This window comes from Macaca thibetana, chromosome 10, assembly GCF_024542745.1.
Source record: "Macaca thibetana thibetana isolate TM-01 chromosome 10, ASM2454274v1, whole genome shotgun sequence".
Lineage (NCBI taxonomy): Eukaryota > Metazoa > Chordata > Mammalia > Primates > Cercopithecidae > Macaca > Macaca thibetana.
This window is the reverse complement of record NC_065587.1, coordinates 8,016,894-8,042,586: the sequence shown is the minus strand read 5'-3', so window position 1 is coordinate 8,042,586 and position 25,693 is coordinate 8,016,894. Positions and strand designations below refer to the sequence as shown.

The 25,693-nt window shown below is 48.3% G+C and overlaps 4 protein-coding genes across 9 annotated transcripts in view; 2 read left to right on the top strand and 2 right to left on the bottom strand.

Annotated features, from left to right (window-relative positions):
* Positions 1–25,693, top strand: part of MPPED1 (metallophosphoesterase domain containing 1) — an 822,621-nt gene that overhangs the window by 93,233 nt on the left and 703,695 nt on the right. The window lies entirely within an intron of this gene.
* TSPO (translocator protein) overlaps positions 1–25,693 on the top strand; it is a 677,237-nt gene that overhangs the window by 298,176 nt on the left and 353,368 nt on the right. The gene's annotated exons all lie outside the window — the stretch shown is intronic.
* LOC126963616 (NADH-cytochrome b5 reductase 3) overlaps positions 1–25,693 on the bottom strand; it is a 414,164-nt gene that overhangs the window by 178,034 nt on the left and 210,437 nt on the right. Inside the window, exon 1 of one of the 4 annotated variants that reach the window (XM_050805965.1) lies at positions 12,686–12,689. The exons of the other annotated variants lie outside the window; for them this stretch is intronic. The gene's annotated coding sequence lies outside the window, so the exon portion shown is untranslated. Of the gene's footprint in view, positions 1–12,685; positions 12,690–25,693 lie in introns of those variants that run through there. 4 annotated transcript variants of the gene reach the window in all.
* The window catches only part of ARFGAP3 (ADP ribosylation factor GTPase activating protein 3), a 64,256-nt gene continuing 41,275 nt past the window's right edge, over positions 2,713–25,693 (bottom strand). The window contains exons 10-16 of the mRNA XM_050805873.1: positions 24,958–25,086; positions 24,084–24,206; positions 17,738–17,869; positions 15,729–15,852; positions 14,002–14,092; positions 5,198–5,319; positions 2,713–3,763 (exon numbers count right to left, since the gene is read on the bottom strand). Of these exons, the coding sequence (XP_050661830.1) occupies positions 3,746–3,763; positions 5,198–5,319; positions 14,002–14,092; positions 15,729–15,852; positions 17,738–17,869; positions 24,084–24,206; positions 24,958–25,086 (739 nt within the window). The 3' untranslated portion in view covers positions 2,713–3,745. The remainder of the gene's footprint in view (positions 3,764–5,197; positions 5,320–14,001; positions 14,093–15,728; positions 15,853–17,737; positions 17,870–24,083; positions 24,207–24,957; positions 25,087–25,693) is intronic.

Genomic DNA, 25,693 nt, shown 5'->3' with positions numbered 1-25,693 from the left:
GTCCCTGCCCTTAATTTCTGGCAGAGTGCCCATGGGAGGAGGGGGAGGAGCCTCAGCTCACTGTCCACAGGCCCCAGGCCGCCCTCCAGAGCTGGCTTCCAGGCTACAGTCCCTTCTGTCCACAGCTCCACCATGTCAGGACCAGGAGAGGAGTGGGTGCTGTCGACAGGACAGAGGGCAGCGTGGGGCTGGGCCTCTGGGGCAGGTGGGGTGCTCCGTGGCCCACGGGTTCCTCATCATCCTTGGAAACCTCATTGGTCCTGTCCCACAACGGAGGGGGCAGCTGGCTCTGGCTGTCCTAGCTGACTAGGAAGTCATTTTGGCTCCAGGCGCAGCAGGCGTCTGCGTGCCATCAACAGAAACCCTGGGCCAGGGCGGGCTGGAGAGCCCAAGGTCTGGAGCCTCTATAGGGGCGTCTTCCTCTGGCAGGAAATTGACCAGAGGGTTCCCAGGGGTCTGCTCTGAAGGTGGGGGTGGAGAGTGGTTGGCCTGGCTGGGCCAAGGGCTAGCGGACCAGGGTCCCAGTACCCCCTCCTCCTCGGCTGCAGGAGGCCCTGTGGCAGGCACGGGGCTGCCAGTGGAGGGCGCAGCAGGACGGCTGCGCAGTGGGGGTGTCCAGTCCCCTGTCCCTGTCAGGTCTAGATCAGGCCCATTGAAGGGCCCATAGCACAGATCCTCATGGAGGTGAATGAAATTGTAGTCGTACTATAAGTTGTATACAAACACACGCCCCGGCGGGCCCAGCTCTGGGGCCTCCTCCTCAATGGCATTGCCATGCTGGCTGGTTCGGGTGATGAGGTGGGTGAAGGGCGTGGGGCCAAGAGGCACGGGATGAAGTCAGCCTTGCTGAAGAGCTCGTGGCTGGAGGAGCCGCTGCCTGAGCCTTCAGGGCCCAGTGTGTCCAGAGGCCGCCAACAGGGTGGCAGAGAGCAGGTGACTGCGCTGGCTGGCTGCTGGGCCTCATCACAGGGACACTGGTATCATCGGTGCAGAGGACACTTCGGTGCTGAATGCTCTCCCCGCATGTCACTGAGCACTGCAGGGAAGCCAGCGGAGGGGCTCAGGCTGGGAGGCAGGCTGCCAGGGGACGCTGGGGCAAGGCTGGGTAACCTGTCCACTGCCCGATGTCAGAGCGGCAGAGACCCCAGCCAGCCCCCTTTGGCCGTGCCCAGCTCAAGGCCACGGCTGTGGCCACAGCTTGCCAGCAGCTTCCTGACCCTCAGGCTCTGGAGTCAGAGTCTGGACCTTGGAATCCCCCAGGCTCCCTCCCACCCATGGTACCAGGCAATAAATGCTCCAGGAAGGCTGTCTACCTCCCTGCAGCCCAAGACCAAGGGTGGAGCTGGAGGCGGGCCCCTTCCCATCCTGAGACCAGTTCCCCGCAGCCCAGGTGGCCCAGGGAACATGGTGGTTGCAAGGGGTTTCAGCAGGAGACTGGGGATGGTGTTCACAGGCGGGTGGCTCCAGGGGGCTCTGCTCATCCAGCCCCACACTGGGATGCAGAGCACTGCCCAGCGGGAGAGGCCCCTGCCCACCTGGCAAGGGCACACAGGTGGCATCAGCAGGCTCACCAGCAGGGAGGGCCAGGCCAGGCTCCCAGACCCTCAGGGTTTGGGCAGAGCTGGGACTGAGGCCAGTCGATGATTCTCTAGAGCTCCAAGCCCAGGTCGGTGTCCTGCCTCCAAAGCCTGGTTATACAGCACAGTCCCTCCACTCCCGCAACCCTCTCCTCAGGGGAACTGAGGGCGACTGGAGGCCTATTTCCACATCCAGGGACCCAAAGAGGAGGACCACAGGTGTCCGGGCTGGCCCAGGCTGGGGTAAGCAGCAACCCAGGGCTAGGACTTCAGCCTTAGGAAGAGTGAAAGCCTGGCTCCCTCTGCTCCTCTCCAGGGCCTCCGGGGACCCAGATGTAGGGGCCTGTGGCAGACCCAGTACATCTAGGGGTAGGGATTTGGTGGGTGTGTGCTTAGGGGAGACTGAGGGGCAGGGTGGAGACCAAGGGGCAGCAGGGAGCGGCATGGGGGGATACTGAGGGGCAGGGCAGAGACCGAGGGGCAGCGGGGAGGGGCATGGTGGGGAGACTGAGGAGCAGCAGGGAAGGGGAGGGGCAGTGGGGAGGGGCATGGAAGGCACATCACAGGCACCCTCAGCTAAGGCTCTGGGAGTGGGGAGTCAATCCCCTCCCTCCCTCCCAACGTTTTTCTTTTTTTTTTTGGGACAGGGTCTTGCTCTGTCATCCAGGCTGCAGTGCAGTGTTGAGATCATAGCTCACTGCAGCCTTGACCTCCTGGGCTCAAGGGATCCTCCTGCTGCAGCCTCCCAAGTAGTTGGAATAACAGGCACATGCCATTGTACCCGGCTGAATTTTTTCTTTTTTGGTAGAGGCAGGGTCTTGCTATGTTGTCCAGGTTGGTTTCAAATTCCTGGGCTCAGGTAATCCTCCCACCCCAGCCTCCCGAAGTGCTAGGATTACAGGTGTGAGCTGCCGCACCTGGCCCAACGTCATTTTCAACCAGGACACTCCACCTTGCTCCTGTGCTACGAACAACATCCCAATTCATCACAACTGCACATCAGGCCCCAAACGCACATTAAATCCATGTCCATCTACAGTTACCACAATTCAAATGTCCATCAATGTTATACCACAAACTCTGACTTACAATGACTTATTACCAAAGCTTTCAGGAAAAAATGTAGGCAATGCCATCTGCTGCAAGTGTTTATTCTATTTAGAAGTCTACAAATTTGAGCTTTTAAGAAAGATTCACAAAATATTCATTCAAAACCACATTTTTGGCTTATCAGATTTCAAATATATTTTACTGTGCTGAACAATATATTCTAATGCTGTCTAAAACACAGCTAAATTATTTTTCTTTATTCGTTTATACACATTCTGTAATTTTTGAAAAGCAAGGTTTAAAAATATTAACAAAACTACCCAATTACAATGACTGTTCTCCCATACATGGAACTATTCTCTGTAGCTGTATCTTCTTACCTCACTCCATTTTAATTCTGTATACCACATCGATTTATAAACACCCTTAGGGAGTTCTCATCTTCCATTTCTCATCAATTCAAACAGCAACACCTTTTACAAGATAACATTAATCCCTTTGGCAAGGCAGCTTACATTTGTTAAAAGCACTCACTGAAAAATATTTTTAAATTTATAGGTCATAGAAAATAATTTACAAAGAGACAGATGACTTCAAATATTATTTGGCAGTCACCTTACTATGTAGAAACATAAATGAAGCAACCTGTCACAGGAGACACCCGTCACTTTGGTCTTTTGAAGGACATGTGTGTGGTGAGCATTGTTTCTGCAGGTCCATCTGGCATCTTTTGATTCTGGCAGCCCTGAGCCCACGTGTCACATGGAGACCTCTCCTCCCCTACGTGAAGCCTCCTGGTTCAGGAGCAGGAGGAGCCGATGTCTCCAGGCCCTCAGTGTTGAAACCAAAGGTTCCAAGAAAATAAAGCAAGGATATACGTGGAGACGCCAAAGGAGGGTGTGGCAGGAAGGAACACGAAACAGAAATCACAGTAAAGCTCCTACTACATCAGAACTCAGACTTTCTCAAAAGAAATATTAAAAATCAGAAACATATACCATATGAAAAAGTAGCAAAACAATCCGCAAAACTATCTGGTCTTCACTGCCGCCTGTTGCGTGGTCACTGGTTCATTTACAGAGGAATTTCTCCAGGAAATACATATCACGACTTCAGTATTAAGAACCATAGCGATCCTGAAGAGAGAACCAAAACGGAAGTTTACGATCATTCAGCAGCGATCCCTGACTCCTGCGCCCTGAATATTCACCATCACCAAAACTGACACTGCAGCCGGTGTCGGGCATGTGACATGAACACTACACCGCGAGGGTGTGCTCATCTGGAAGCAGCCATTGCTGCAGCTTCAAGGCTGAGGGCAGGTGTGGGCTTCAGAAGCCAACAGGATTCACATCCTGTCTCTGGCATCCATGGCCACAGTCCCGGGATCGGGAAGCAGGGAGCAAAGTGTCTGGGCGGGAGGATGCTCAGTGGGCCGGAGGCTACTTGCTGAGCCCTCTGGGAAACAAGTGTGATGGGCAGGACAGAGGAACACACTTGGTGTTTGAAGCCCTGAAATTTCGGCTCAGCTGGTCATCTTGCAGAAGTGACCTAACCTGTGCCTCAATTCCTTCACCTGTAAAATGGGGATATAAAAGGGAGTCATCTCTAAAACGGGGATGACCATCTATAAAATAGGGATGTTACCTATATGGAGACTGATGTGGGCTTAGTTGACCTGAGGGACGTGAAAGAACTCTGTGAATTTTAACTTCAGAGTCAAATGAAAGGGAAGACTGTGCTATTCACAGTGTGAAAACAGCTACATCAAGAGTCCTGGGACTAAGGGAACTCTCCAGAACGGGAGGCACCTCCATGCCCTCCTTAACCTGTAGCCAGAGCAACATCTGCCTGGGGCCAGGAACCCCCTTTAGAGGCACCACAGTCCACATGGTTCCAGTCCTACTTCCTTTAGCAGCATCTTACATTAATAGAATCCTTCTTCAATGGCCTGATGTAAACAAGAAGGTACAAAGAAACGAGCCATTCATATCGTCAGAGATGGCCTCAACTCTTATGTGCAAGTATGTGCCATCCTTGGCTTATGTTTTCACTCGATAGAATGTGGTTTTAGAAAAACTTCTGATGACATGGAAATGCTCCTAACATCACAGAGAAAAAGCAAGATATAAAACCCTATATATAATATAATCCCTTTTTGATTTTAAAAAGATATGTATATCCTTTTTATCTATGAATAGAAAAATATCCTTAGAAATCTAGAGCTAAAAATATACCATAATATTAAGAGGTTATCCCTGTGATGTGGCATTACAGATAATTTCAATTTTCTTAATACTTACTTCTCTGTTCCAATCTAGGAAAAAAAAACTGCATAATGGTCATGACAATTCCTCTAACAATTCCCAGAGAGTCATACATTAGAAAATATTAAATATAAAATTATAATTTCTGGTTTTCATAATGTCCTGGGTTATACTGTAGCAAACATATCGATCCAATAACATATAATTGAATTTTCCAGCAGTTGAAGATTGAAGTAGGTCTCATTTTCAAACTGCTGAATCTACTACCATCATAGCCGGTGAGCACCGCCCCATTCTACTGACCTGAATTGAAGTCACGACTCCATTAGCAAAGACGGAGAGTTTTCCAGCAACGGACCTCACTCCCTGCTTGAATTGCGCCATGTCGGGGGCGTTGGGCAGCACGTTGGACAGGCTGTAGTTCCCTGCACACACACAGAAGCTGGCTCATTACTGCCATGGCCATGGCTGCGGCAAACCCTGTGCCCAGAGTGCTCAACGGCTTCAGAGAACCTGGATGTCTCCCCTCCTGCCGCCTCACAAGGAGCCCAGCAGTGGGATGGAGACTCGGGCTGAAGTGGCAGCCCTGCCACGATCCACATGAGAGAATCCACATGAGAGAAGATGTAGTATGGGGGACTTAACACCACCATGAGTTCAAATCCTGGCACTGCCACTTCCAGGCTATGTGCCTCTGGAGAATTTAGTTCCTTGCTCTCTCTGGGCCCCTTTCCTCAAGGTGCTTAACATAGCCCTGGCAGGTAAGTACCCAGCAAAAGGCAGATGGGCCAACACGGATGGCCTCTTTCACATCGCCTCCTCCCTCTTTTGGTAACAGTACTCCTCCCTTCCTCCGGGAACCACCTCTCCCTTCTACCCTGTCCACAGGCATGGGCTCATGACCCAGGCCTGACCAATCAGAGCCTTCCCTGGGATGCACGTATCCTCAAATGAGAGGAGCCATTTGCTTGCTCTGGGGTTACTGGCAGGGACGAAGCAAAGCAGCAGCCATCTGTGACTAGGACTGCCCCTCCCACTCGCTTGGGGGATGGAGGAAGCTTGTTTCCTCCCCCGGGAGGTGAGCCACATGGATACATCACTGATGCTCTCTGACTGTGACTTAGAAGCCGAGCTCCACTGCCAGTCTTCCCAGGTACAGAAGTTGACACTTCCACCCTCTCTGCTGGGACCGGTGTTAGTGGGTTACTGCTGCTTAAGTTTTGGTTGCCCTGACATAAACATCGCCATAATTGCTACCAATGTGGGTGAAGTTCATCAGGGTTATCACACATAAAGGAGGTCTGACCACACTCCTAGAGCTGACAATCAGGGGTTCATAAACTTCTGTGTCACAATTGTAATAAGACGCTGCAGGGGCTCAGTGAGCTCAACGCAAACCCTGAAGGTCCTCAGAAGTAGCCACACCTAGCTATGCCCTAAGCCCCACATGACACCACCTGTTCCTTACAAAACAGAAACCCACCGGACACAGTGGCTCACGCCTGTAATCCCAGCACTTTGGGAGGCTGAGGTGGGTGGATCACTTGAGGTCAGGAGTTCAAGACCAGCCTGGCCAACATGGTGAAACCCCATCTCTACTAAAAATACAAAAAATTAGCTGGGCATGGTGGCGGGCACCTGTAACCCTAGCTACTCAGGAGGCTGAGGCAGGAGAATCACTTGAACTGGGGAGGTGGAGGTTGCAGTGAGCCAAGATTGTGCCACCCCACTACAGCCTGGGTGACAGAGTGAGACCCCATCTCAAAAACAATAACAAAATAGAAATCCTTGGTCAAGTCCCTCTCTGAGAACAAAACAGAACTGACAAGTTACCCTGCAATGTGTCCCTTGGAAGAGACACTGCATTTGCCCACAGCACTGTTCTCATGCCTACCACAGATGCAGGTCCTCCCATCTCCATCTCCAGCTGACTGTGTAAAATCTTGTAGGCCTTCGCCAATGACAGAGTAGAATTCCAACACAGTGATGGGACTGGGGTGCTGTGTCTCCTCTGAGGGCTGCCTGGGCAGGCTGGAGGGGCCAGGTGGCCATGGTCAAAGACAGCCCTAGTGTGCTCAGGTTACACAATGAGCTCCAGGAAATGACAGCTCCAGCCACCTGCTCAGGAAAAGTGTCCTTGACCCAGGGAATCTCTCGTCCCTATCTGTTCTCAGAACACCCACAGTGCATACTGAGGGCACCACCACAGACCCGCTTTTCCACAGCTCACCACCTACTAAGGAAAGCAGACAATTAACTGATAACACCACTAAAGTGTGACCTGTGTCATGTGGAAGGGACACAGAGCAAACTCAGGTAAACAGCTTGGAGGTGGCTGCAGGGGTCCAGGTGCATGGGGCGGTACCTGAGCCTGAGCAGGTGGCAGTGGGGATCGGGAGGGAACGGGCTGAGCGTCCTCAGGAGGCAGGTGTCAAGAGACACACTGACTGACGCCGAGGCAGGCTGGGAGGCAGGCGGATTAAGGATATTTCCCAGGTTTCTGCTTGAGCAGCCAGGAAGAAGACAGCGGCTCCCCTCTCTGAGACAAAGGGGACGCTGAGCTAACAACCAGTGGTCCGTGGTTGCGGCAAATGCCCTGGATGGGTCAGGACAAGACAGGTGACGCTGAGCTAACAACCACCCACAACTGATGTTCGCTGTGCCCAGTGCAGGTGGGCAGGGGGTTCTGTACATCACAGCCACTTGCGGTCCAAGCCCACGGGGCCACCTCTTAATTCCAGCTTCCTTGCCTACTATGACAGGGAATGAAACATGGCAACACGCACACAGCTCTCAAGGCTTGTGCTGGAGGCGGAACACATCGCCACTGCAGCCTGGCACTGGCCATGGGACACGGGAGGTAGTGGGAGGCGTGTTCCAGCCTATGCTGGCCGGCGGGCAGGCGCTCAGACTCAGCAAGCTCCTGGGGTCATTCATCATCCCTCCACCCATTCATCCTCAAACACCTGCAGAGGGCTTCCTCTGCCAGGCTCTGTCAGGTGCCAAGGGCACAGAAAGGAGAACTGACGGTCCGCTGGGGGGGATGGTCATCACATGGTCTTGCCCTCGGTGTAAGGCACAAGAGTGGTGCAGGGGGCACTAACCAGGCCCCCAGGGCAAGTACGGGTTGAGGGGCTGTCTGGGGGAATGGGGAAGAGAAGCATTCTGGGCTGGGGGCTCCACAGGCTCAACACCGCTGGAGCGAGTCACAGCAGTAAATCACGAGAAACGAGGCTGGAAAGGCCAGCGGAACCACGGTCCTGGAGGTGAGTGCTGGGCGGGGAGCTGTGCTTCAAGCTCTCGAGGGCAGGATTTTCAGCACGGATGACTGTGTTTCGAAACATCATTGTGGGAGGAGTGAGGAGAGGGGTGAGCAGCAGCCAAGACCGGAGCAGGAGGACCAAGCAGGGGGTTGTGGCCACGCTTCAGGTCTGGGGTCACCCAGGAGAGACTCCGATCATATGGGTCTATGGTGTGACGAGGGAGGTGGAAGGTTCCAGGACAACTCCCAGGCTCCTCAAAATAAGATTTTTTTTTTTTTTTTTTTTTGAGACGGAGTCTCGCTCTGTCACCCCGGCTGGAGTGCAGTGGCCGGATCTCAGCTCGCTGCAAGCTCCGCCTCCCGGGTTTACGCCATTCTCCGGCCTCAGCCTCCCGAGTAGCTGGGACTACAGGCACCCGCCACCTTGCCCGGCTAGTTTTTTGTATTTCTTAATAGAGACGGGGTTTCACCGTGTTAGCCAGGATGGTCTCGATCTCCTGACCTCGTGATCCGCCCGTCTCGGCCTCCCAAAGTGCTGGGATTACAGGCTTGAGCCACCGCGCCCGGCCTTTTTTTTTTTTTTTTTAAGACAGAGTCTTGTTCTGTCGCCGAGGCTGGAGTGCAGTGGCACAATCTCAGTTCACTGCAAGCTCCACCTCCTGGGTTCACGCCATTCTCCTGCCTCAGCCTCCTGAGTAGGTGGGACTACAGGTGCCCGCCACCACGCTCGGCTTTTTTTTTTTTTTTTAATTTTTTAGTAGAGACGGAGTTTCGCTGTGTTAGCCGGGATGGATGGTCTCAATCTCCCCACCTTGTGATCCATCTGCCTCAGCTTCCCAAAATGCTGGGATTACAGGCGTGAGCCACCACGCCCGGCCCAAAATAATAATTTTCTTTTTCTTTTCTTTGAGACGGAGTCTCGCTCTGTTGCCCAGGCTGGAGTGCAGTGGTGAGATCTTGGCTCACTGCAAGCTCCGCCTCCCAGGTTCACGCCATTCTCCTGCCTCAGTCTCCGGAGTTGCTGGGACTACAGGCGCCCGCCACCACGCTCAGCTAATTTTTTGTATTTTTAGTAGAGATGGGGTTTCACCGTGTTGGCTAGGATGGTCTCGATCTCCTGACCTCATGATCTGCCCACCTCAGCCTCCCAAAATGCTGGGATTACAGGCATGAGCCACCGCGCTCGGCCCAAAATAAGAATTTTTAAAAGAATACCAGTTCTTTTTTTTTTTTGAGACGGAGTCTCGCTCTGTTGCCCAGGCTGGAGTGCAGTGGCCGGATCTCAGCTCACTGCAAACTCTGCCTCCCGGGTTTAAGCCATTCTCCTGCCTCAGCCTCCCGAGTAGCTGGGACTACAGGCGCCCGCCACCTCGCCCGGCTAGTTTTTTGTATTTTTAGTAGAGACGGGGTTTCACTGTGTTAGCCAGGATGGTCTTGATCTCCTGACCTCGTGATACACCCGTCTCGGCCTCCCAAAGTGCTGGGATTACAGGCTTGAGCCACCGCGCCCGGCCTAAGAATACCAGTTCTAATCTCTCTGCTTCGTGGAGACAAATGAAGAGAAAAAGTAATTCCAAGATTATAAGAACAAGTTTGGGCATTGTTTGTTTGTTTGAGACAGGGACTCACTCTGTTGCCCAGGTTGGAGTACAGTGGTGTGATCATGGCTCACTACAGCCTCAATCTTTTGGGCTCAAGTGATCCTCCTGCCTTAGCCTCCTAAATAATTGGGACTACAGGCGTGAACCATCACACCTAGCTAATTTTTTTATTTTTTAAATTTTTTATAGAGATGGGGGTCCCACTATGTTTTCCAGGCTGGTCTGGAACTCCTGGGCTCAAGCAATCCTACTTTGGCCTCCCGAAGTGTTGGGATTACAGGCGTGTATCACTGTGCCTAGCCAAACAATGAGTTTAACAACAAAAATTGCTCCAATGGCTACTTCTCAGATAGGCGTAACAGATGCCACTTTGCTAAATACATGCCACTCTGGTTTAACTGAATCTCTGTTGGCAATGCCACTGCACAGCTATACTGTCTGACAAGCACATGTGGCAATAACCAAACCGGACTGCCTGACTGCGGACTGAGGGTAGTGCTTTTGAGGCCACACTCCCAGACCCTGGGCCGGAGCAAGAAGAAAAGGAGACAGTGGTCAAGGGACCCCGCAAACAACCAGCCACTTGACCCCACGATGCACACAAGGAAGGGTGCAGGTGTCTGCACTGCCACGCAGACGTGCTCTCATTCAAACAATCAGAATTGGCTTTCTGGAAAGAGACATGCTGAGGGGACAGCTGGGTTTGAAGCTTTTTGTTGTATCCTGGCTCTCACACGCTGCCTCCACTCCGTCATCTGGTGTCTGAGTGCCTCACACCTGCCTGAGGCAGTGCCCAGTTGATGGCAGTCCCCCAGCTCCAATGACCCTGTCCCATGGGTGTGGCCACAGGGACTGCTGCTGTGCCAGGTCAGGTTGGCTGCGGGCGCTTACATGTGCTTCCCACTCAATCCTTCAGCTACAGTGAAATAGAGTGCCCGTAAGAACGGCCGCAGGGTTCCTGGGCTAGAAACAGCCCCGGAAAGTAGCTTACCTCACCAGAAGCATTTCAAATGTGGAAATTAAGATAAGGAATACAGAATGGCTTCTTTTTTCTTTCTTTTTTTTTTTCGATACAAGGCCTGGCTCTATTGCCCAGGCTGGAGTGCAGTGGCACGATCTCAGATCACTACAACCTCTGCCTCCTGGCCTCAAGTCATCCTCCCACCTTAGCCTCCGGAGTAGCTGGGACTACAGGCATGCACCACCACGCCTGGCTAATTTCTGTATTTTTTGTAGAGACACAGTTTTGCCATGTTGCCCAGGCTGGTCTGGAACTCCTGAGCTCAAGTGATGCATCCTTCTCAGCCTCTCAAAGTGCTGGATTACAGAGGTGAGGCACCACGCAGAATAGTGTCTTTTTTTCTTTTCTTTTTTTTTCTTTTTTTTTTGAAACAGAATCTCATTCTATTGCCCAGGCTGGAGTGCAGTGGTGCAATCCAGGCCACTGCAACTTCCCCCTCCAGGGTTCAAGCAATTCTTGTGCCTCAGTCTCCTGAGCGGCTGGGATTACAGGCACCCACCACCATGCCTGGCTATTTTTTTTTTTTTTTTTTTTTTTGAGACGGAGTCTTGCTCTGTCGCCAGGCTGGAGTGTAGTGGTGCGATCTCGGCGCACTGCAACCCCCGCCTCCCAGGTTCAAGCAATTCTCCTGCCTCAGCCTCACAAGTAGCTAGGACTACAGGCACGTGCCACCACGCCCAGCTAATTTTTGTATTTTTAGTAGAGATGGGGTTTCACCATGTTTGCCAGGCTGGTCTCGATCTCTTGACCTCATGATCCACCCGCCTCGGCCTCCCAAAGTGCTGGGATTATAGGCGTGAGCCACTGTGACCGGCCTAATTTTTGTATTTTTAGAAGGGATGGGGTTTCACCATGTTAGCCAGGCTGATCTTGAACTCCCGACCTCAGGTGATTCACCTACCTCGGCCTCCCAAAGTGTTGGGATTATAGGTGTGAGTCACCGTGCCTTGCCCAGAACAAGTTTTAAGAACTTGTTTTCTTAAAACAAACTTTTACTTCAATAACAAAGTATTAAAGACAAAATAAAAGAAAAAAATGTTATAAAAGAAAACAAGCTTTTATGGAGGCAGAACACATAAAGCTCTTTGTTGAAATATGCTCTAAATAATAAAAAAATAAACATTTAATAAAAGTTGCTGGTGCCTGTAATCCCAGCTTCTTGGGAGGCTGAGGAGGGAGGTTTGCTTAAGGCCCAGAGTTTGAGACCAGCCTGGGCAACACAGTGAGACCCCAGTGGGGGCAGGGGGGTGAAGGTTTCTGGGTGGCCTCTCACCCCAGGGTGCACCTTACAATGACCACGAAGTGCCAGGGATCAGGGTTGGTTTGGCACCTACACAGGCTCAAGAAAATTTAATGGATCTTTGTTCTCTGAAAGGGAACAGGAAGGTAAACACAGGCTGGCCACTATTTTGTTTCAGTAACTGGAAAGGCTGCTCTCATTTGATCTCCAATTTTTTTTTTTTTTAAACAAACAATGCTTCAGAGAAAAACTTCTACTGACTTAAATTACAAAAGCATCCATTGCAGGGAGTCGGGGGACTGAACAATGCAGGTCTCTGGACTGGCCTGCCGGCTGTGCCAGGGCCCCTACAAGGCGACCCAGCACTGACCTGTGGGGGCAGCAAGGCTGGGGTTGCTGGAGGCCTCCAAAGGTGGCTGGAGAGCCTCTCTGCCAGGGATGGTCACAAAATGAAGTTGCCCTGACAAAAGGCCAGGACACTGAAAGTCTGGAGATGGAACAAGCCAATGAGCCTCACCTGCCCCCACCAAGACTCACTGCCAGGAAATGCCCAGTCAGCAAGTAACTGCCTGAGGGAAACGCGCCCCTCTGCTGAGTCTGGGGTGAGGCACAGGGTGTGCTGTTGCCCAGAGAGTGGCTCGTGGGAGCCGCGGCCCTGGCTGCCCACCCCCAGGCACCGCCACACCCTTACTGGCAGTGGATGTGCTGGGGCTTGTCCACTCTGGCCGTGGCCTCTGGCTCCTTGGGCTGCCTGGCTCTCTGCCAGCACAACCCTTGGCTCACTTGGTGCCACCTGGCTAGGTGTGTTCCCTCCACCGCAGCACAGCAACTTGGTAGTGCCCACTGCACCCCGAGGGCCACAGTGTGTCTCTATAACATTCCCAAACCGCAACCCAGAATGTCCGACACTCAGACCTTCTCTGTCGAGCTGTTTCTCTTTGGACTCTGAAAACAGCTGTTCTCTGTGGCTGTAAGGCCAAGTGTTTGCCCAGGTTGGTCACCTAGAGCCACACCCAGTTCCTCTAGGCCTAGAAATGAGGTGTGCTGAGGGTGCCAGGCCTGGAATGCCTGGCTCCTGAGAGTCCTCCCTCCCCTTGGCTCTCCTGCTGATAAATGGGTTCCTGAAATGACCTCAGAGGACGCTGCTCCTTTCATGTTAACCGCAGGGCCCCCTCCTCCCCACCGTGGCTTGGCAGAGGCCTTTGTAGGGTACTCTTGCAAGGCATCCCTCAGTCAGGGGGATATGGAAGTCGAAGCAGAGGGGCCGGTGCTCTGAAGCCCACCACTGGGCTCCCAGGCTGCCCCATCCTAGGTCATCCCAGCCCTGGGAGGACCAGATACCTCTTTGCTGGGGTCTGAACCCTGAAGAGGGATACGGGAGACAGGCAATTCCCCTCCGCTTGCTCACTCCCAAAGTTGTGTTCTGTCTTCTCTGGAAGAGATGCTGGTAGAGCCACATGCTTCTCTCTGCCTCTGCCCACCCCTGGGGCCTGCTGTGTGCCAGACACTTGGTGGCACTTTGTATTTCTCATTTAAGCCTCATGAAAACCTTGAGAGGTAGTTTTATCCACCCACGTTATGGCGAAGGAGACTGAGGCTAAAGGCGCCATGACATACTCAAGGACTCACAGCTAGAGGGTGGTTAGGATCACATGGGAGCCCAGGGCTGTCCACCTCTAAGGCTAAGACACCACATGGTATTTCATAGCACATCCGCACTCAGCTAGAAAACATTCCTCTATGACAGTGTTTAGAAGGATGATTGCCAGGCAATGTTGGGGATGATGCTTTCATTTCATGACTTGGTCTCCTCACATGTGAAGCCTGGAATAGTAACTTCTACTCTACCTGACTTACGGCAGAGATCAGAGCATCAAATAATGGTTGCTAAAATATCTTGGAAAAGGAAACAGTCCTATCTAGATGAAATGTGTTCATACCGTAGGCATGACAGAGACCAGCTCTTGTTCAGTGACCCCCTACCTGCTGCCTGCTTCCTCTGCTCCTCGAACAGATCAGCCGAGCTTATGGAGGAACTCGCCGACAGCCTCTCTAGGCGGGCCCTGGTCTCATACTAGAGAAGACAAGGAAAAGGAAACGTTAGGCTCCAAAGATCGTGGGCAGTTTTGCAAGAAGAATCACCGAAGAGCTGTCATTTCAAAGTGTTTGTCCCCCAGGCTCTCTCTCTCCAACAGTTACTGAATGCCACTGCCAAGGCCGGGTCCTGTGGGACAGCACAAAGCTCATGTTCTGCATGGGAGGCAGGTCACAGGCCAACCGATCAACATACAGCACCTCAGCCAAGACGGCCAGTGCGGAGGCAGTCAGAGGGAGGGAGGGAGAGCAGCATCTCTCTCCTGCTGCTGCTTCTAGCCAGCGGTCAGCAAAGGCCACTCTAAGAGGCTCTTTTCCAAGCCCCATGACACTATTTTAAAACTGAACTTCAATGTCAACTTTGAAGCAAGGCAGATATTATGGACCGTGGGAAAAGCGAGGGCCAATTCTACTTTCGAAACGATGGCAGAAGTTCAAACTTCTGCAAAATACATTCAGCACATTTTAGGGAACCATCGTCCAAATAGTCAGAGGCACACTAGCCATTCAGGATGAGAGGGAAGACGTAAACCTCCCCACTTCCACTTGAGTCTTACAGCTTAGCAAGACTTCACTCTGATGAGTTCATTAACATTTCTTTTTTTTTTTTGGAGAGAGAGTCTCACTCTGTCACCCAGGCTGGAATGCAGTGATGTGATCTTGGCTTACTGTAACCTCTGCTTCTGGGTTCAAGCGATTCTCTGCCTCAGCCTCCCAAGGAGCTGGACTACAGGCGCGCACCACCACACCCAGCTAATTTTTGTATTTTTTGTAGAGACGGAGTTTCGTCATGTTGGCCAGGCTGGTCTCGAACTCCTGGCCTCAAGTGATCCACCTGCCTCAGCCTCCGAAAGTGCTAGGATTAAGGTGTGAGCCACAGTGCCTGGCCAAGTTCATTAACATTTCTGAGAAAAGCCAACAATCTGAAAATAAATATATGCACTCCCCAGAAACACATCTGGCCAGGCATGGTGGTTCACGCCTGTAATCCCAGCACTTTGGGAAGCCAAGGCAGGCAGATCACCTGAGGTCAGGAGTTCAAGACCAGCCTAGCCAATATGGTGAAACCTCATCTCTACTAAAAATACAAAAATTAGCCAGGTGTAGTGGTGCATGCCTGTAGTCCCAGCTACTTGGGAGGCTGAAGCAGGAGAATTGCTTGAACCTGGGAGGTGGAGGTTGCAGTGAGCTGAAATTGTGCCACTGCACTCCAGCCTGGGTGACAGGGAGGCCCCGTCTCAAAAAAAAAAAAAAAAAAAGAAACATATCTATGTGCTTCATTTCACTATGTTTAAAAGTTATTAAGTAAATTACAGCTGCATCAACAATTGTTTGAAATACATTCAAAAGATACTGGATAATGGCTATTCAAAACACCGAGAGAGGAATAAGAGAACTGTGAGGTAAGTCCTTGTCTTGTAAACACTCCTCTTGCTGAGGCGGCAAGCACACGATCAGTTACACAGACCTGGGTTCAAGTCCCGACTCCAGCACTTTCAGGCTGGAGGGCATCTGGCAGCCTGAGTCTAGCTCACTCAGGATCTCCTCCCCAGTGCCTACACCCACACTTCTTTCCTGCATTATGGGGCACCCAAAGAAACTCTCTGGACCCTTACATCAGCCTGGGCTTGTCTTCCAAAGTACATATCTGATGAAATGGCCTTGACATTGCCAAACTTCTTCTGGGCCTCATCTGTATTTTCAACTGGCTCATAATCTGGCTTGCGGCGAGCAGTAGGTCTGCAATTAAAAACAGCCAACATTAGGTTAACTAATTTGAGGTGAAGCAAATGTGTTTCATACTCATTTTATTTTTTAAAATGCCAATAGCAGTAAATTTTGTAAAAGGATTTTAGGCCATTTTTAAAAGCCTGAAAATTCTAATTAAAAAAAAAAAAAAAAAAAAGAATATCCAAACGATACAACATTTGAAGGAATTTCTGTTTAAAATGGGGTCTGTTGTTTCACATTTCAGATCAACTGGTGAACATTGAATACATTGTTTGGAATGTCCATAGGACACTGCTCTCTCTACATTGTATAGGATATAAAATGTCCCAGTTACCTGGGACAATTTCAAGTTACATCTGTTGTCCCAACATATTAGTAGTGCCCCTTTGCATTCTCACAAGTTCTCTGGTTGGAAAATAAATTCATTCATAATCACCAAAAACTGGAGTCAGTCCTTCAGTAGGTGAATGGATAAACTTGGCAATTAAGAGGAATGAACACAAGAATGAATGAGTCTTGACCAAGTGTACTAAGAAAAGTTAAACCAGAGTAGGAAGGCCAATTGCTACATGACTCCACTTATATGACATTTGGGAAAGGCAAAATTGTAAGGCCAGAAAACAGACCTGGTGTGACCAGGGGCCAGGGGCAGGGGAGGGGGGACTACAAAGGGCATGGGGAAAATCTGGGGGTGATGGGAACTGTTCTGTTCCTTGGTTTTGGTGGTAATTACATGAATGTATGTGCTTGTCAGAACTGTAAGTATAAAAAGATGAATTTTACTATATGTAAATAATATCTTAAAATTGGGGGAAAAAAGGCCGGGTGCGGTGGCTCACGCCTGTAATCCCAGCACTTTGGGAGGCTGAGACGGGCGGATCATGAAGTCAGGAGACTGAGACCATCCTGGCTGACACGGCGAAACCCCATCTCTCCTAAAAATACAAAAAAATTAGCCAGGCATGGTGGCCAGCACCTGTAGTCCCAGCTACTTGGGAGGCTGAGGCAGGAGAATGGTGTGAACCCAGGAGGCAGAGCTTTCAGTGAGCCGAGATTGCGCCACTGCACTCCAGCCTGGGCGACAGAGTGAGACTCAATCTAAAAAACAAAAAATTGGGGAAAAAGGTGAAATCTTCCTGGCCTAGGCCACCCCTGACCCATGGATCAGAATCTTCAGGGAAGAGGCCTCCACACACACATTTATTTCAAGGTCCACAGAGGATTCTGATGTGCACCTCCTATTTAGAATCAATAATTTAAAATCAAAAGAGGCCGGGCATGGTGGCTCACACCTGTAATCCCAGCACTTTGGGAGGCCGAGGCAGGCGGATCCATTTGAGGTCAGGAGTTTGAGACCAGCCCGCCCAACATGGTAAGACCCTGTCTCTACTAAAAATACAAAAATTACCCCGGCATGATGGTGTGCACCTGTAGTCCCAGCTACTCGGGAGGCTGAGGCAGGAGAATTGCTTGAACCTGGGAGACAGAGGCTGCAGTAAGCTGAGATTGCACCACTGCACTCCAGCCTGGGCAACAGAGTGAGATTCCGTCTCAAAAAAAAAAAAAAAAAAATCAAAACAATATTCCTAAAATAGTAGAACAAAATTATTCACTAGTCTTACAAAAGGTTTCAAAAGGTTTTCTTTTTTGAGGGGGACAAGGTCTTATTCTGTTGACCAGGCTGGAGTACAGTGGCACGATCATAGCTCACTGCAGCCTTGTACTCCTGGGCTCAAGTGATCCTTCGACCTCGGCCTCTTAAAGTGCTGGGATTATGGGAATGAGCCACCGTGCCCAGCCCCTTACAAAGGTTTTCATGTCATCATGTTATCAGCACTTTTTTCCCAGAAATGCATGGATTCACTACTACAACCCCACAGTTTTGCATTCATACCTGTCTGAATAGCCTGTGGTTTTCAGAATGGTTTCAGTATCTTTGCTGGTCTCTTTTTTCCAGTAGGAATCTGAACTGTCATCCCAGCTAGAGAAAGAACTGCTCCTTAACTCCACTGCCTCGTCAAAGTACCTGTGTGAGCAAGAGTACAACGGTGACTTTGGAGGTCCTTGCTGACACTCGTTCTGGGCCCTCTCACTTCCACGGATGTGGGGGATGCCTCCTTGAAGTTAATGGCAGTCATGTTATTAGGTCTAGCCAATGAGACAGGAGCAGACGCGAGGTGTGTCATTTCCAAGGCCTTTCACCTGTGTTCAACCTTGCCAAGTCCTCTCTTCCCAAGCTACACGGAAGAGACTGTGTTCCAGGTGCTACAGTCTCAGGTAGGTAAAACCTCCATCAGTCTGGACAATCAAAGTGACACATGGAGGACAGGTACCCTAGAGAACCATCTGCACCCTCAGCTGAGTTCATGTGAAAAAGAAATCAACTGCCATTGTGTTCAGCCCTTGAGATCTGGGGGATGTTTGTTACCTTAGTATTACTTGGCCTATCCAGACAACACAGGGCATCTTTAAATGTTATCCACCACAGGTTACACATTTCACTCTCTTTAGGTCTTACTCCGCCTGGTTAGGCAGTCACAAATAACACCGCTGGGCCTAGAGAACCGACTCCATACAGGAAGCTTCTTGTTGGCAATCCCTTCCATGTTAAGTACATTCAATGAAAATGATGTAAATGACGCTAATTAACCTTCTCCTGGAGTTGGATACAAAGCTACGGATCATTGATCACTGGACCATTCTTCGGATACTCTTTCAGCCTGGAGCCTGCAGTAAACTTGATCTGATTTGCAAGCATCTCAGGAGAGCCTGGTCTTCGGATCAGTTTACACTTTAATTAACCAATTATCACCGAGCAGGGCATTGCTCAGAGAGCAGCACTCAGTGGCGGCCTTTTGTCCTGTGTGATTAGAGAAAAATCTTTGACCAAGAGCAGCAAGGTCTGCCTGGAACAGGAGCGATTGACAGGCAAGGTGGATGTGCCAAAGCCTTGAGAAAAAGTGACCATCAACCAGCCAGGCACGGTTTCTCACACCTGTAATCCCAGCACTTTGGAAGGCCAAGGCAGGTAGACTGCTTGAGCCTGGGAGTTCCAGACCAGCCTGGGCAACGTGGCAAAGCCCCATCTTGACAAAAAATGCAAAATAAATAAATAAACAAATAAAATAACTGTTTCCTGACCATCTCTGGGGATTAAAAGAAAAAAATTAATGGGGCATGGTGGCACACCTATAGTCCCAGCTACTTGGGAGGCTCACCTAAGCCTGGGAGGCCGAGACTACAGTGAGCTGTGATGACGCCACTGCACTCAAGCCTGGGTGACAGGATCACCTGAGCGTGGGAGGCTGAGGCTGAGATGAGCCGTAATCATGCCACTGCACTCCAGACGGGGTGATAAAGTGAGATACTATCTCAAAACAAAAAGTGACTGTGCTATGCCAGAATTCGCAACAGCTTAGGATGGAAAAGCAGTCTGGCCAGATATACACACCTCATGAAGGCAGTCCAAGAAGTTCAGAGGAGAGAGGCAGATCCCAGGGAGGTCTTAGGAAAGGAAGGGTGACAGAAGAGAATACAGAGGCCTTAACAGACATCATCCAGGCTTTCTCCAGAGAGTAAGGACAGGAAGCACACTGGAAACAAGGTGAGCACCAAGCTCTGTGCTATAAGGAGTTGCACAAAAGATGGAGATCATAGGTCAGAGGGGCCAGTAACCAAAGGCCAATGTAAGAGGAAAGCAAGAACCCCTAAGAGCAAAGAGGCCAGGACCTCAGTGAACTAAGATCTGGGTGGGGGACATGCTAAGAACCAATTTACTCTTTCTTGGCAGAAAACAAAACAAAACAAAACAAAACAAAAAAAAAGGGACAGAGTTTGATAAACCTGCTGTTTGGAGCAGATGGTATGATATTACATCCTTAATAGACAGAAAGTAGAATTTCTCAATGTGGCTTCTGTCTTCTCTGGCAAGAAGGTCATTAAGAACAAATCTCATGACACTAGCATCTTCTCCTTAGGAAGGAAGACGCGGTGTTCAAAGTGTATCTGGATTTCAGCTAGAAACCAACCAGCCTTTCCCCATGGTGGACGAGTGGATCTGTACTACACCCAGGCTCTGCCTGGAGGAAGAGATGACCGATTCCCCTTCAGAGAAGAGAGATCAGGACACTGAAGGAACCGGAAGTTACATCAGAGGAAGGTTCAAAAGATGTGGGATGTGTGCGGGCCTGGAAGGTGCTATTCACATGTTTGAGGGACTTATTTTAAGGGACCATGAAAAAACTAAGACCAATTCAATGAGGAATTTTAAAACTACTTAATAAGCACCTGTGAGGAGTCAGGCACTCTGCTAGGGGAAGACACAGGGCAAGAAGACACATTCAGCTCCTGCCCTCATGAGGCCTGTGAACTGGCTTATGGAACGGAGGCTGACTTGAGCGCAGAAGCCTCAGAAGCTGTGTTAATGAAAGGGAGAGTTTCTCATGGAGCTGCCCTGGGACCAAATGGCTGCCCTGAGAAGGAATGGTACAGTAGAGGCTGGATGGCCCTGGAGTGGGAAGAGGGGGGTCAGCACTGGACTGGTGCAGGGTGAGGGTGAACTTCCAGGTTCTTCATGACTCTGTGATACTAAATTTTGTAGATTGAACAACACTCTAGGTAAATAACATTCTTCATTCTTATAAGCCAATGTGCTTATCCTGAAATGTAGGGGAATCTGATTACTTTTAAGTGACTTAACTATTCAGAAGTCAAAGGAGAGAGACAGCCATTGGCTTGGGTCCCCCTGACCAGCATAAGCCTGTGAGGCAGCAGTCTGTGCGTGGGCTGGATGGCGCCTTCTCTTCCAGTCATCCATGAGAGGCTCTCTGTGCTCATGCTAAGCAGGAGCAACTCAGCAGGAGGACCGGCAACTCACTAAGGGGATGGACAGACCACCAGTCAGGCCTCCAGCTGACCCTTGGAAGGACAGGGTGAGTGGGACCACTAATAGCCACTAGTCCCTGCTCAGAAACAAACAGACTTTCCTTCCTCATCGCCAAACCTTTATTGGCTTTCTAATGCTTTGACTGTAGCTCTCAATGCTTTTTTACTTTTATTTTTGCCCTCCCACTGTCTTTACCCAATCTTGAAAACATTCCTTAAAATCCCTTGATAAGAACATCCTAATATCACATTCTCTCTGATTTAGAGCTATAGACAGTTGTCTATTCTAATGAAGGCCATGCTGGCTTTATAAGGCTGAGCAAATTGTTCTAGTTTCATTATCTTGTACTCAATATATAATTATACTGTTTATATCCTGGAAATAATGGAACTCAATAATAGTAATAAAAAAAACCAAGGACAGGTTTTATCTTATTTTTAACAGAAACAGAACTCTTTCATAATTCATAATATTCAAGTTCTAATGGGCTAATGAATAATTTGAAAGCAGTAAGAGCTCTTCATCGAACTATTATATTTGCTTTCAGAGTCCATGTTTATTTTACCTCAGTTGCCAAAGTACCTAATAGTACCCTCGTTCTACTAATGGTGGTTACCCTACCAAGGAGGACTAGAGAAGGCATTTATGTTCCTATTAGACAATCTGCAGGGCGTGATAAACAATACTGCAAGGTCTCTCTGGCAAGAGTCCAGGAGGCAAGGTCTATATAAATATGCCATCTGCTCCCAGGTTTCAAACTGTAACAGTTTCATAGTAACAGTGGCTTCTGGGGGCTAACCCTTTTGATTAAGCCTTGGAAGGAGGGGAAGTCTGAAAGATCCCTGAAGCCCTTACAAGGCAGAAAGGCCCTGCAAGGGCCTGTCAGTGACCTGGAGCCAGTGAGGGTCTCTGAAGTTCCCATTAGGCAACCTCACTTAAGAGTTCTCTTAGCAACCCGGCTACCAAGCAAGAGTACTGATTTAACTTAAATTGTCTCTTTTTTTTTGAGACAGAGTCTTGCTCTGTTGCCCTGGCTGGAGTGCAGTGGTGCAATCTAATCTCACGGCAACCTCTACCTCCCAGGTTCAAGTGATCCTCCCACCTCAGCCTCCCAAGTAGCTACGACTACAGGCATGTGCCGCCATGCTTGGCTAATATTTTTGAAACTTTTTGTAAAGATGAGGTCTCACTATATTTCCCAGTCTGGTCTTGAACTCCTGGGCTCGAGTGATCCTCCTGCCTTGGCCTCCCAAAGTGCTGGGATTATAGGTGTGAGCCACCATGCCTAGCCTAAACTTTCTTTACTATCATCTGTAGAAGTTGCCAATAAGCAGTGAAATAATCAAAGATGTTGCGAGAAGCCACACAGGCAAATACAGACCCGTATTGCCAAGTGTTTCCTCTGACCCAGACTTAGTCCATCATTTAATATTCATATCTGAAATGATTTGACATGCATGCAGTTTCCAAATCAAATTACGCATTTAATTTTATTCTGTGTAAAAATCTATTTACATACCTTTAAAAGGCATGATTTGGGTATCACTTCTGAGTAAAGTGAAACTTGATGCATTATACAAGCTGCAAAGGATAGGCAAATATAAAACCACCCAAGTCTCTGAAAACACCACCATGGAACACCACTAAACTACTATCTTTTTTTTTTTTTTTTTTTTTTTGGTAAAATCCCTGGACTTGAAATAATTTGGAGCTATACTTAAGAGACATTTTTTAAGGATAGTATTCTTTATACAATTCCTTGTCTATAAACATTGATAGGAAAATATACAATTTCACAATTAGATTCTAGGTAATAAATTTATATCTGTTCTATATATGAAGTATATATCTTTTATACATATGAAAACGCTTCAAACCTATAAATTGCCAGACAACTCTAATGCCCTCCGAGATGTAAGTGATGGAGCCTTCCGGTAAGCACCACCCATTACTGACAGAAACACCTTCAGTTTTCATGAACTGCTAACCCAAAGGTGGTCCTCAATGTGGTTAGTTTAACTACCTAACAATAGTAATTAAACATTTAGGCTGGGCACGGAGGCTCATGCCTGTAATCCCAGCACTTTGGGAGGCTGAGGCCAGCAGATCATTTGAAGTCAGGGGTTTGAGACCAGCCTGGCCAACATGGCAAAAACCCATCTCTACTAAAAATATAAAAAATTAGCTGGGTATGGTGGCACACGCCTGTAGTCCCAGCTACTCAGGAGGCTGAGGCAGGAGAATCACTTGAACCTGGGAGGTGGAGGTTGCAGTGAGCCAAGATCATGCTACTGCACTCCAGCCTGGGTGACAGAGTGAGACTCTATCTCATAAACAAACAAACAAAAAACATTTAGACTGAATCACACGTCTCTTAAACTGAGTTTCTACATTATCATATAGCAGCTAAACATAGTAAGAGCCAAGCACCATTCTAAACGTGCTATAGTATTTGCAGTATCTCATTTGATCCTCACACAACCCTATCAGATAGGTACTACTAGAGTCCCTAATTTACAGATGAGGAAGCTATAGCACAAAGAAGTTAAATAACTTGGCCCAGGTCACACATAAGTGAAAGCCAGGATTCAAATCCATGCCATCTGGCCCCTGGGCCCATATTCTTACCCCTCTGTTCCTGAGCTGTGCCCTCTCCAGTGAAATCACAGGTTCATTTGGTACTTTTTTAGCAGACCTCTCCCTGGGCTGGGCAGGTCCTTACAAAGTGAACTGACTCAAGTTTAAACTTGTTCTTTTGCTCTGGCAGGCCACTTGACTGTGCACTGATCTCCACAGTCGACTTCACACTAGAGTTATGCATTTTGTCTCAATCAGATAGTGAGTGCTGAAGAAGAGAAACCTGGGCTTTACTCTGGGATCCCCTCAAGGTGCAATCATGTTCCTCATTAATAAATACACACACTCATAGAGTTTATTTAATGTACAGGTGTACCAATTGGAGTTTTCTGAAGCTGACATTCTGAAGCACAGAAATCTGCTGAAGCCCTGAGAAAGAGCTGTGAAATATTCCAACTGCTGGACTAAAACTAAACAACACACACCTTCAGGATTTTGCAGTTTTCTCCAATTTCATAATTTAAATAAACACATCTCTCCTACCTTTAACTCACAGTTGCTGATTTTATTATCAAACATTTTAATGTTAGCAAACATTGTCCTTTCACAAATGTTTCTCTAATTTTTATTTCAAAGAATACCTTTGGCTTCAGTCAAAGCTTTTAAAAACAGTGTAGTAAACTGATTTGTAATTTCTTCTAATGCAAATAAACTAATCAATCCATACTAATCACTACTTTTCAAAATGACACTTTAACGATGATTTGTCATAGAGTACCTTGAGCTGGAAGTAAAATATGAATCGTCACTGTCATCGTTGTACTTTTTTCTTGGTTTTGCCATGATGGGTGATTCCTGTTCTATGGTCTGCATATCTGAAGTCACTGAATGTGAAATACCACTTGAGAAAACAGAAAAATATATATATTAGTAGGTTCACAAACTTTTGTTTCACCAAAATAAACAAAGCTTTAATTTATATTTTGAACAAAGACAAATTTATTAGAAGGGTTAAAAATATAAGCAATAAAACAATTTTTTTTTCTGGTGCAAGCTTTTAAAAATGTTAAAATTTTGTGAGGACTGTGTCTACACAAATACAGTCACAAATATTGGTTATGGGCCGGGCTCGGTGGCTCACGCCTGTAATCCCAGCACTTTGGGAGGCCGAGGTGGGCGGATCACGAGGTCAGGAGATCGAGACCATCCTGGCTAACACGGTGAAACCCTGGGCGGCAGGCGCCTGTAGTCCCAGCTACTCGGGAGGCTGAGGCAGGAGAATGGCATGAGCCCAGGAGGCGGAGCTTGCAGTGAGCCGAGATTGTGCCACTGCACTCCCGTCTGGGTGACAGAGTGAGACTCCGTCTCAAAAAAAAAAAAGAAAAGAAAAGAAAAGAAAAATATTGGTTATGTCCATGGCTTCCTCTCCAGTAGGTGCTTCATGAAGAGCTAGACCTTTTTCCTTCTTTTAAAGAGCCAAATTTGAAAATTTTCACGTTATAGTGAATACCAGAGCAAAGCAAAAATAATTAGAGAAGTTAATGAATAACAAAAAAACCCTCTAAAGTTGAAACTAACAGAGTCCAAGAAAAATCCACCGATGATTGGCACACTGTTTTAAATTCTAACTTCAAGAAAGCAGTCTCACATACCTTCTGCAATTTCCAAATCCCATGCCGAGTCTGTCTGAGTCAACATTTTTTTTGCCACTAATGTTCAACTTTTCATCTTTCTTCATTTGAATTTCAAGATCCTTATAGGCTAATCGTAATGATGAAACACTGCCAGAAAAACCAAATACTCCTTAATTTAGCTTTAATCCTTTGTTCTTACATTAAAATAGCAAGCAAAATTAAACATGTAATTTATACTTTTAGCTCCATGATTCTTTCCATAATTAACAATTATGAAGGCAAGTTGGCGTTTTTTCTACCTGCCTTTTTTGAATAGATGTTTAAGAAAATTTGAATGAGCCTACAGCTCCTTTCTCACTGCTGCTCAACCTATGCCACTGTTCAAGTTTAGTTCACATTACCTATTATTGTAAAATAACATAATGTATACCCAAATCACTTCTATATGGGATAGTGAAAAGCAGAATTTCTTACTTGGATTATTTTATTACACTTCCACATTACATAACAAAGCATGAGGTTAGTCTCACTAGTCTATCTTAAGATAAAGAAATGTATAAATTTGACTTTACAAATAGATCAAAGAAGGGGCTGTTAATTGTAAAAGGATCCTTCCATTTACAAAATAATTTCTTGTAGGGTATCTCCATGCAATCAGGCTTCTGAGAGTGTTTAAAATGGCATAGTCACTCATCAGCTAATAGACTCTTTAGCACTACTAGTCAGTCATATACCACGCTTCTATTTAAAATCA